This window comes from Staurois parvus, unplaced genomic scaffold (assembly GCF_062004578.1).
Source record: "Staurois parvus isolate SC_StPar_1 unplaced genomic scaffold, SC_StPar_1.0 ptg000381l, whole genome shotgun sequence".
Taxonomy (NCBI): domain Eukaryota; kingdom Metazoa; phylum Chordata; class Amphibia; order Anura; family Ranidae; genus Staurois; species Staurois parvus.
The window spans coordinates 1,425,165-1,437,063 of NW_028318177.1; the positions used below are offsets into that span (position 1 = coordinate 1,425,165).

Consider the following 11,899-nt stretch of genomic DNA (forward strand, 5'->3'; position numbering starts at 1 on the left):
CAACATTCTCGTCTTTTTTCGTTTATGTAATAAAAAACATTAAGCACAGTGGTGATCAAATACCACCAAAAGAAATTTCTGTTTGTGTGGAAAAAAAATTATATAAATTTCATCTGGGTACAGTGTTGCATGACCATGCATTCGCCAGTTGAAGCAGAACAGTGCTGAATAGAAAAAAATGGTCCAGTCATGAAAGGGGGTAAAACCTGTCATGGCCCGTGGTCACCACCACCAACAGGGCGACAATCGCACGACCACGACTAACAGTAATACGTCACGCCCACGGCGTCAGACCCCAGACCTTCTCACCAAACTTGTGACCGAAGGACCGGCCGATCTAAAACCGTGGTGTGACGCGCGTAACAAGGCCACACTCAGCAGCACCCAGCACAGCGATTGCCCAGCTAATGGACTACAATCGGTGCCTGCAGCCTAAATGCGCTTGTTACTGGGTCGGGTTAATTACTCAACTAACCCTCTACTGCCACCACCACTTTTGTCAGAGACTGGGAAACTCCCGTTATCAAATATACACTATAATGATTGAAATTTTGATCTATATAGCACGGCCCGCGGACCTACAATACAGAGATATAACAAACAGTAGCGGCTCTTCAAAGGCAGGAATTTGTGAATTGCAAGTAAGCACTTAGAAACAGTTTATCACTTTCAGAAAGAAAGATTTATTACTAAAAGGGGTCAAAACAGGTGCGATAAAATATTTACAAAGAGATGTCACAAAAATATATATATATATATGTATATAAAGGCACAGCAAAGAGATAATTAGGAAGAAGATTACAGGGTTAAGTTACTTGCCCATATGCCTGGGTTTGCAGTCCAAGTTGTAGAGCAAGGTGATTTCTTGATCTCCTTTTGTTACGATTTTCCTGGGAGATCTCTGTGTGTGTGTTGCTCTAACTCACTTGTCTCTCTTAAAAGTCCCTCTCAAAGGGGAGGGGGGCTCTTACTACACGTTTTGGGAGTGGTCAGTGGGAAACTGAATTAACTATAGCTTCATAATACATGACATGAAACATACGGTTGACCTGAGGTATGTTCAACTCTCTTTCAAGTCCGGGAGAGAAGCTATTATCTGTTTTATGATGTGGGGGCTTACACAGTTTTGGGTCAATGCTTCCCAGGACTGTTGGCCCCACCAGGAATGTTTCTCCTGGGCTGACCCCACCATCTGCCAGGAGATAACGTTGGTCTCTCAGGAAGGGAAAGGGGGGATGTAAGGAATGATTGAGGAATACCTCAAATAACAGAAAATAACAAGAAAAAAAAGAACTCCGCTTCCACTCTGATGAGCAAGTTTGCTACAAAACCCTCCAGAGGTCAAGTGGTTAAATGAACAGCAGTAGTCAACACCTTCTAATCATCTTTATAACCAAAATAATGTGAAGACAAAAACAGTCCAGCTCCATCTGATCAAAAAAAAAACCAAAAACTAGTTTGGTTTCTTATTGTAACTTGTTCCCTCTGGGGAGATTTTACCCACAGTATCTGGATGAATGGATCAGTTCACTAACTTAAAATAATAATATAGGTGTTCTTTTATCATGCAGCAGTAAATGACCGCAGCTCAGTTCTCCTGCATTCTCAGAGGAGACAGTTCTCCTCTGAATGCCTTTTTTATGAAGTGGTGTAAATCTCTTCTCCGAATGAAAGGAGAAGCGATCTACAAACGCTTTCAACGCTGGAAAACGGCTCCTTTTACTATAATCTCGTGAGATTACAGTAAGAGATCAAACACCGTTTACTAAGCAGCGGTAAATTATCGCTGCTTCGTTTGCGGTTCCTCCGATTCTCCAGCTCTGAACTGGAGAATCTGGAGGGAGAACACAGATTGCCAGTGAAGGGCTGAGATCGCTGCTTCATATACTGGCCATGTGTGTGCTGAGATGATCAGCGGAGAACATGTTCTCCGCTTATCATCTCTGTTTCATAAACCACTAATGATCGGAGATCAGCAATGATCCTCAGGATCGCCGCTGATCTCTGTTTCATAAAAGGACACCATAGTAATATACAGTATAATATTTTCCAGAATGATCACAGCAAGATAAGCTGAAAATATCAATCACATGGCTGAAATGATTATTATGGCAAACATGCATTGCAGCTTTGTGAATTAAGTGTAAAGTATATTGAGTTTATATGTGTTTTTTTTCTCTTTTCCTTCTGTTTGTACAAAACAGGACCTGCAGGGAAATTTAATCTCCCAAGTAAGACATGGGCATTTTCATCATTTCCTACTCTATTCAATTGTTTTAATATAGTTTGTACAGTAAAAAAACTGAAAGATGTTCTATATCTTTTGTTCTTTATTATATATCGGTGGTTTAATTTTTGTCATTAAAAAAAAGGGGAGTAGCGAGCGCTTAGAGATCAGAGAGCACAAAAGGTATCTATTAATGCTCTAAGGGATTTTTATGCTGTTCTTATAATAGAACATATTTTTTCACTGGATGATTTACGTTTCAAGTTTACATATATAGGGATTCATTTTCATTTGTGTACTTTAGCACTGTTTGTTATTTCATTTTTGTCATTGCCCCGATTGGAAAGACTTCAATTTCATACCCAAGACAGGAGCTGATAAATAGTATACCTACTAGGAACACACACAGCAATCAAAGCCTGCCAAAGGTTCTGATCCTCTCGTTGCCTTTGGCCTTTAAAATGTTGGTCTTTGTAGCTTTCACTCATACTCTCTGTTCTATCTTTGTATAAGGTCTTTATTGAAAGTTTAAGGAAATGTGTTTATATTTTTTATAAATATTGTTGCTCTTACCTTCACAAATTCCACCTTGTTGTTCTCTTTAAATAATTTCTGTATGGTCTCCATTAAATCTTTTGAGGTGTCAAGACTTTTTCCACATTCAACTAACTGCCCAAATAACGACTCCAACTTGCGTTTCTTTTCATCTGCCAGAACCTGCAGCTTTTCTTCATGTTTAGATGCAATTGAGTCCATTACTTCTGTATAATGCATCTCAAAGTTCTGTTCTTGTCGCCCAAAATTTTCCTAAAAGTTCAAATAAAACACAAAATCATTTCTAAAGGATTCCAACAACCACATGTAGAATTTTCCTGCTATCCAGTTATGCAGGCTTTGGAAGCATTTAAAAGTTTCTCTTAAATTAGAATTCTGGGTTAATCTCAACTAATATTAACAAAAACCTCTCCTAACACCTATTATAACTGTGGAAGAAAGATGTCAGTACTTACCTATTTTCAGCCTGTTCAGATGACCATATCCCCTGCGTCTGCCCGCGGTGACTGCAGGGGAGAGGAGGGAGCGCAGACAACTGATGGGCTATGGGTGACATCACCACTCAGATTTCACCAGCCGAGTGATCTCTCTGTTCCCCTGCAGCTGCGGGGGGAGATCAAATGACAAGAGTGGCCTGAAAAAAGTTAAGTATATGCATCTTTCTTCCACAGGGTAGTTAGTACAGTGCATTCATAATGTATTTAGACCCTGTTCACTTTTTTCAATTTAATTATGTTGCAGCCTGATACTACAGTTACCATTTTGTTTCTCATTAAGCTACACTCAGTACACCATAATGACACAGTGAAAACAGAATTTTAGAAATGTTTGTGAATTTATTAAAAAGGAAAAACTGAAATATCGCATGTACTTAAGTATTTAGACCCTTAACTTTGTTGAAGCACCTTTGGCAGCAATTACAACCTTGAGTCTTATCGGGTATGATGCTACGAGCTTTGCACTCCTGGATTGGTGGATTTTCTGTCATTCTTCTTTGCAAATCTACTCAAGCTCAGTCAGGTAGGATGGGGACTGTCAGTGAACAGCCATTTTCAGGTCTCTCCAGAGATGTTCAATAGGGTTCTTGGTCAGGGTTCTGGCTGGGCCACTCTAGAACAGTCACAGAGTTGTCCATAAGCCACTCTTGTGTTGTCTTGGCTGTGTGCTTAGGATTATTGTCATGTTGGAAGGTGAACCTTTGGCCGAGTCTGAGGTCCTGAACATTGTGGAACAGGTTTTCATTGAGGATATCTCTGTACTTTGCTCCACTCAGCTTTCCCTCAACCCTGACCAGTCTCCCAGCCCCTGCTGCTGAAAAACACCTCACAGCATGATGTTGCCACCACCATGCTTCACTGTTGGGATGGTAGTGGGCAGGTGAAAACCAGTGCCTAGTTTCCTCCAGACATAACATTTAGAATTGAAGCCAAACAGTTCAACCTTGGTTTCATCAGACCAGAGAATCTTGTTCCTCATAGTCTGAGACTCCTTCAGGTGCTTTTTTTCCAAACCTAAAGCAGGCTTTCATGTGTTTTACACTGAGGAGATGCTTCCATCTAGCCGCTCTGCCATAAAGCCCAGATCGGTGGAGGGTTGCAGCGATGGTTGTCCTTCTGTAACTTTGTCCCATCTCCACACTGGATCCTGGGTACTTAATCACCTCTACCTCTCTTACCAAGGCCCTTCTCCCTGATTGCTCTGTTTGGCCAGGTGACCAGCTCTTGGAAGAGTCCTGGTTGTGCCAAACTTCTTCCATTTGAAAATTATGGAGGCCACTGTGCTCTTGGGAATCTTCAGTCAGTATAGCAGAATTTGAGTTGTAGCCTTCCCCAGATCTGTGCCTTGCAATAATCCTGTCTCTGAGTCCCTTTGACCTCATGGCTTTTGCTCTGTTACAGTATGCATTGTCAGCTGTGAGGCATTTTATAGAGAGGTGTGTGCCTCTCCAAATCATGTCCAATCAATTTAATTTACCACAGTTAGACTCCAATCAATGTGTAGAAACATCTCAGCAATGAGCAAGTGAAATAGGAGGCACCTGAGCTAAATTTCAAGTGTTGTTGCAAAGGGTCTGAATACTTATGCCTTAGTGAAATTTCAGTTTTTTCCTTTCTCATATATTTGCAAACATTTCTAAAATTCTATTTGTCATTATGGGGTATGGAGTTTAGATTAACAAGAAGAAAAAAATTAATTTAACCACTTGCTCTCCTGAGGATTTACCCCCTTCCTGACCAGGCCAATCAAATTTTGTCATAAATGTAGGCCAAAATGCATTCTGCTACATGTCTTTGCTAAAAAAAAATCCCAATACATGTAAATTCATTGGTTTACATGAAAGTTTTAGCATTTACAAATGGTGGTATAGATACTGGAATTTTTTTTTTTTTTCCTAGTAATGGTGGTGATCAGCGACTTATAGCAGGACTACGGCGGGCATTCTGACACTGGGGGGAAGTAACTTGGTGTCACTGACATCTCCAGTGACACCAATACAGTGATCAGTGCTAAAAAAAAAAGCACTGACACTGTACTAATGGCACTGGTAAGGAAGGGGTTAACATGAGGGGCGATCAAAGTGTTAACTGTGTTCTGGGAGTGTTCTACATAGGGAGCCATGTCAGTGTGCTTCACTGTAAGCACACTGCTTTGGATGGCTGTGCTGTGCAGTGTGCCCGAGCTGAGAGGGAGGAGAACTGTTAGTAAAAAAAACATTTCTCCTCCCCATCTGAGATGATCGGAAATCACCGGGCGCCAGACAGTAATCACCAGCCGAGACCTGGTGATTGACAGCCATGGCCGGAAATGCAAAATAACATATATACGTGATTTTGTGCACCCGTGCCGCCTTGTAGCAGTATTTCTGCTATAGGGCGGCATGGAAGCGATTAAACAACTGTAGCATCAGGCTGCAACATAACAATAAGAAAAAAAGTGAAGGGGGTCTGAATACTTTATGAATGTACGTTATTGGTGTTAGGAGGGGGAGGTAGCATTTTTAAGTTTAGCTAAGTTTAGCCTGGGATTCCACTTTAAGACAGAAATGCAAACTGACCACGTTAGGGTGGATCTTCTTCACCCCTTTGCGTGGTCAGATTGAAACAGAATAGAAGGGGAACTTGTCAGGATCACCAGATATTTCACAGCTAAGGAAGAAATGAAAAGGCAACAGCCTACTTTTGCAAACAAATTCTTATAAACACGGATACAGTTAGATCCATATGTATTTGGACACAGGCACAATTTTTTTTTTTTTTTTTAGGTATTTACCAAAATATATTCAAGCTATAGTTATATAATGGATATGGGCTGAAAGTGCGCACTCTCAGGTTTAATTTGAGGGTATGTACATCCAAATTGGAGGATGGGTTTAGGAATTACAGCTTTTAAGAGTAGCCAGGCCCCCTTTTTCAAGGGACCAAAAGTAATGGGACAATTGAATCAAAAGCTGTTTCATGGCCAGGTGTGGGCTATTCCTTCATTATTTCTTCATCAGTTAAGTAGGTAAAAAGTCTGGGGTTGATTCTAAGTGTAGTATTTGTATTTGGAATCTATTGCTGTCAACCTACATCATGCGTTCAAAGGGGCTGTCCATGCAAGTGAAACAGGCCATTGTAAGGCTTCAAAAACAAAACAAATCCATCAGAGAGTTATCAGCAACATTAGGAGTGGCCAAATCAACAGTTTGCTACATTTTGAGTAAAGAAGAACGCACTGGTGAGCTCAGCAACATAAAAAAAGCATGGACGTCCATGGAAGACAACAGTGGTGGATGATCGCAGGATCCTCTCTATGGTAAAGAAAAACCCATTCACAACATCCAGACAAGTGAAGGACACTCTCCAGGAGGTGGGCGTCTCATTGTCAAAGTCTACAATCAAGAGAAGACTTCACAAGAGCAAATACAGAGGGTTCACCACAAGGTGCAAACCATTCATAAGCCTGAAGAATAGAAAAGCCAGATTAGACTTTATCAAAAAACATCTAAAAAAGCCAGACCAGTTCTGGAAAAGCATTCTATGGACGGATGAAACAAAGATTAATCTGTACCAGAATGATGGGAAGAAAAAAAGTGTGGAGAAGGCTTGGAACCGCTCATGATCCAAAGCACATAACGTCATCTGTAAAACATGGTGGAGGCATTGTGATGGCATGGCCATGCATGGCTTCCAGTGGCACTGGGTCATTGGTGTTTATTGATGATGTGACAGAAGCAGCCGGATGAATTCTGCAGTGTTTAGAGATATACTGTCAGCCCAGATTCAGCCAAATGCAGCAAAGTTGATTGGACTGCGCTTCACAGTACAGATGGACAATGATCCAATACACATTGCAAAAGCAACCCAGGAGCTTTTGAAGGAAGAGAAGTGGAATATTCTGCAATGGCCGAGTCAATCACCTGATCTCAACCCAATTGAGCATGCATTTCACTTGCTGAAGGCCAAACTAAAGGCAGAGAGACCCACAAACAAAGAACAACTGAAGACAGCTGCAGTAAGAGCCTGGCAAATCACCAGAAAGGAGAAAACCCAGTCTTTGGTAATGTCCATGGGGTCCAGACGTCAGGCAGTCATTGCCAGTAAAGGATTCTCAACAAAATATTAAAAGTGAATATTTTATTTATGATTATATTCAATTGTCCAATTGCTTTTGGTCCCTTGAAAAAGGGGAGATGGCTACTCTTAAGAGCTGTAATTCCTAAACCCTTCCTCCAATTTGGATGTACATACCCTCAAATTAAACCTGAGAGTGTGCACTTTCAGCCCATATCCATTATATAACTATAGCTTGAATATGTTTTGGTAAATACCTGAAAAAAACTAAAATTGTGCCTGTGTCCAAATATATTTGGGCCTAGCTATACATATACAAAATAAAGTATTCTGGGTTTTTTTTTGCATTTTAAGTCATAGCGTATGGGTAAAGATGGGTTCGTCCAAAACATGTAATCCTGATCCCCTTGACTAACAATTCCATATTGCAACTGACAGGATTTTTCTGCTTTCCGCCGTTTTGTGATTGGCATTGCACACATCATATAATAGTTAATTCAACAATATAAGCAAATGTCACAATATATCTTGCACCTGTTTTATGAGACAGCTTAGTTATGGTCCGATTCACAGGTGGGTGAACAAACTCTTTTCAACAACATGAGTATAGATATTTACCTCTATTGTGATATATATCTCTTCTAGATGACCAGCAAAGTTCTCCATCTGGGTAATCTGTTCCTCCAGTTTGCACATGTTTTTGTGTATATCTTCCTATAAAAATATAAGAGTAAGCAATATATATCTTAAATGTAGTACATGCAAAAATATACACATTATAATGTAACGAGTGCTGGGTCTTGACGCACTTTGCCTGCTGACTCCATAATTTAGCCTATTACAAGGGAGGCTGACAAAAATGGATGAGAAGGGGTTAACTTAATGGTAGGGGTTAGGTTAAGGTGTGGCATAGGTTAAGAATTTAGGATTTAAAGTTTAAACATTAGGTTAATGTTTATGTAAGGGAAATAAGTAAAAAGTAGATCTCTCCAATACATGTACATTTCCCCATGTTTTGTTTCTTTAGAAAACACTGCAAGCACAGAAAAATACCCGATGATCCTGCCAGAAATCCAATGACCTCCTAACTTCCTGTAGTGAGCTAACAACACAATGTTCCTGCTATGCTGAAATCCACAACAGTGTTTTCAGCCTTGCCAATTTCTCTTCTGTCGATTACAACCCCCTTATCATGTGATAAAATTAAGAGAGGATGAGATGTTCTGTAGTCCAAATCAGATGTAAGCATCCTAGGGTGACAACGCTGCTCCTCCATAGATACAGAGCAGGGAGTGAATGTTGTCACCCTAAGATAGTAAGTGTGTTGCTGACAGGATCACCAGGTAAAAATAAGGGGAAAAGCTTGAAAAAAAAAGAAAACGAATGCAGTCATCACATCTAAGGACTGGTAAGCTGCAATTTAGGGTTTTAATATGTATAAATGTATGGATTAAAGATTTTGAGATAATTTCAAGCAGAGTTCCACTCACACTGTAAAAAAATAAGTCAACAGCTACATAAACTGTAGCTGCTGACTTTTAAAAAACAGCCACTTACCTGTCCCACGATCCCACAGTGTCCTTCCCACAGCCCATTTCACCACCCGTCTACTGTTCCAGGCACCGGCATCTTCAGTGTGGGCACCCGGCTGTGACACTTCATAGCCGGGTGCCCACTGAGCATGGGCGAGTAGCACTGCGCTTCCTGAATGGCCCCGTAGTCCTCTGGGACCTCTCACATGTCCCAGAAGACTACGGTGAGGGAGGGTAGGAGGACAACTTCTGCTTCTGATTGCCTAGGCGATCACAGCGAAAGTGGGAGCGGGTACCTGTCAGTTTAGTATACCCGCTTCCTAAAGGCGCCAACCCTTAATGGGGAGCAGGGGACCAGTCTTTAAAGCGGAACTTTCCCTTTTGGGTGGAGCTCCGCTTTAAGCATTAGTTTAAGGTGAACATACTGTTAACCTTCAGTGTTAGTTTAAGGGTTAAAGTGATCCTGATCTAGCCTTAGGTTGCAAGAGTATCTAAGTGATAGCATCTGTACTGCTTATGGCAGTGACAATTAAAGGGCTAAATCCATTTCTGTGTCCCTGTGGCACCCCTTTGTACTTTAGGCCCAGGCTGAACACATACAGTAGATTTCTGCCAAGCCATTCCCCGTTCTGTTTCAAAGACCCATCTTTGTGAGTTGTTTCAAGTTACAGTTGAATTACTGGCTGAAGTTTTCCCTGAGGAAGTGGCATGGCATAAAACATATCTAAACCCAAAAAACTGAATATATTGCAGTCCTTAGATCTGACGCCTGCATTTGTTTTATTCAGGCTAAGAACATTTTCATCAAATGCACAAAAGACTTGACCTTGCCAGAAATGCAGTGCCCTTGCCAATTCTTGTGAGCTTGACAGAAAGCCCAAACAACCCTATCTTTCTTGTGTAAACCTCTAATCTCATGAGCTCCTAAGTAATGTAGATGAGCAATAACAGGAATTTTTGAACTCCAGTCTGGGTGCCAACTATGCCCCTTCCATTGATACAGGAGAACATAGCCACCAAGGGATGGCAAGTGTGTTATTTGCAGGTTTATCAGATGAAAAAAATGTAAAACAAAAACAAAACTATTGAAGGCACCTATCCTTCATGTACCTGTCTAAAACAGTGTGGAGAAGCATTGGAATTGTAAAGAGTGTCTTAGGCACTTTTTGGATTTAGGCAGATATATGGCCAGCTTAAGGCAGAGAGCCTTAAGCCATATACTGCAAGAATTCCCTCATTCACCATGAAGGCTCTCTGCTTTTTTTTAACCTGCTGATAACTCTGGCTCCTAGAGAGCTGCTTCACAGCCAGTTTCCTACTGCTTATGCACAAAGAGCGCTGCGCTTTATGAATGATCCTGCAGTCTTCTGGGATCTGTGAAGTGTCCCAGAAGGCTGTGGGAGAAGGAGGGGAGTCGAACTTTCAGCTCACAGCGCCGCAGTGCATCTGACCAGAAGTAGTTGGGAATGCCTGTCAAAACCAGATACCTGCTCCCCTCAAAAAAGTGCTAAAGCGCTGAGCAAACTGTTGGCGCTATATAAATCCTGTATTATAATAATAATAATAATAAATGCGGCAGTGGGAGGGGAGGATATAAACAAGTGGAAGTTCCCCTTTTGGGTGAAGTTTCACTGTAATTGTTATCTATGAACTGGAGGTAATTCATTTTTAATTTGGTGCTTTAATAGCACCTTTTTGCAATTATTCCTATTCCTATTAAGAACTATCTGAATCTGCTGCAAGTCGGTAAAGTTACTGAAATGGGCATTAGACATTTTTTTATTTGGTACATGCCATTTAAAAGGGCCATGTGTCATGAATCCTCACTGTTTTGTGCCAGAGACAAGAACCTAAATCCAAAATTTTACAAAGACATTTCCATTTCTATGTGTACTTTTACTTCCCATGAGAAGTAACTCGTGCTGTTTACTGTATTTAGATATGTCTAACCTTGAAATTTTCAGTGAAAGGTGTGAAATTTCTGTTACATATCCTAGTCTGTCTGTTATCTCATTTTGGTAATTGCATTGTATGGTGTTTAAGCTTGCTTACTGTACCTTGATGTCTTCTACAGCAGATGCTATTTCTTTGGCACTGTGGTCTTTGTGTTTGCCAAATAGCTTGTCAAATGCTCTAATAGGAATCTTGCATTCAAGACAGAAAATGTCTGGAGGTTCCACAGTTTTCTTAACATCAGTGGGAGAAGTTTGGTTCTCAGAACTTGATCCTTGTACATTGTTTTCTTGGTTAGTGTTTGTAGACTCAGTAGGTTCTACTTTCTGTACAAGATCTTCTCCCTCACTTTTTGGAGTTTGGCTTTTCAGCTGTGGAGTTTTATCTATATGTTGACCATTATGTGAGGAATGTTTGACTTCAAGACCTTCTTCTTTATCTTCAGGATGAATGCCTTCTCCATTAAGCTCATGCCTGTTAGTTTTGATATGTTCACTTTTTGATAAATCATCTGGAAGTCTAAGGGGCTTTTCTTCATAGGGATGGGTTTCACATAGTTTATTCTGTTTGGGTAATGGTAGGGATTCTTCTGTACTTTGAACATTATGTTGTGTTGGGGTGTGTTTGAATGGTGGTTCTAGTATCATTGGATCTACACCTGAGTCTTTGTCATCATCAGCCAATCCATATAGCTTTGCCAGTTCATCCACTTCACTTTCAGTGTGGATCTGTTCAGGATCGGTAGAAGTCAGTTCATACACTGCTTCTTGCTGTTGCTCTTCTTGCTCCTCTTTTCCTTTTTCTGGACAGACTCCCACTTTGCTACGTGAGTCATAGATATCCGTGTGATAGAAACTGTAGCCGCCCTCTTCCTCAGGCTCAGTTTCTTCTTCTATAGGTTCAAGTTGATCTTCTGCTTTAGCCAAACAAGAATAAAATTCATCTGGACCAATGGCTTCAAATTCCTCTATTGTGTCATTCTCCATCACGCTATGTATAATTATTTAATTTCAGAGTCAGTTAATTATTTTTTTAAAGAAAAAAAAAACAATAAAAATATAGTTAGAGTAATTAGGGTT

The 11,899-nt window shown here is 40.6% G+C and overlaps 1 protein-coding gene across 2 annotated transcripts in view; it reads right to left on the reverse strand.

Moving 5' to 3' along the window:
• Positions 1 to 11,899, reverse strand: part of FSD2 (fibronectin type III and SPRY domain containing 2) — a 67,846-nt gene that overhangs the window by 40,572 nt on the left and 15,375 nt on the right. For both annotated transcript variants that reach the window (XM_089685708.1, XM_089685707.1), the window contains exons 2-4: positions 10,925 to 11,810; positions 7,954 to 8,049; positions 2,801 to 3,034 (exon numbers count right to left, since the gene is read on the reverse strand). In XM_089685708.1, the coding sequence (XP_089541834.1) occupies positions 2,801 to 3,034; positions 7,954 to 8,049; positions 10,925 to 11,806 (1,212 nt within the window). In that variant the 5' untranslated portion in view covers positions 11,807 to 11,810. The remainder of the gene's footprint in view (positions 1 to 2,800; positions 3,035 to 7,953; positions 8,050 to 10,924; positions 11,811 to 11,899) is intronic.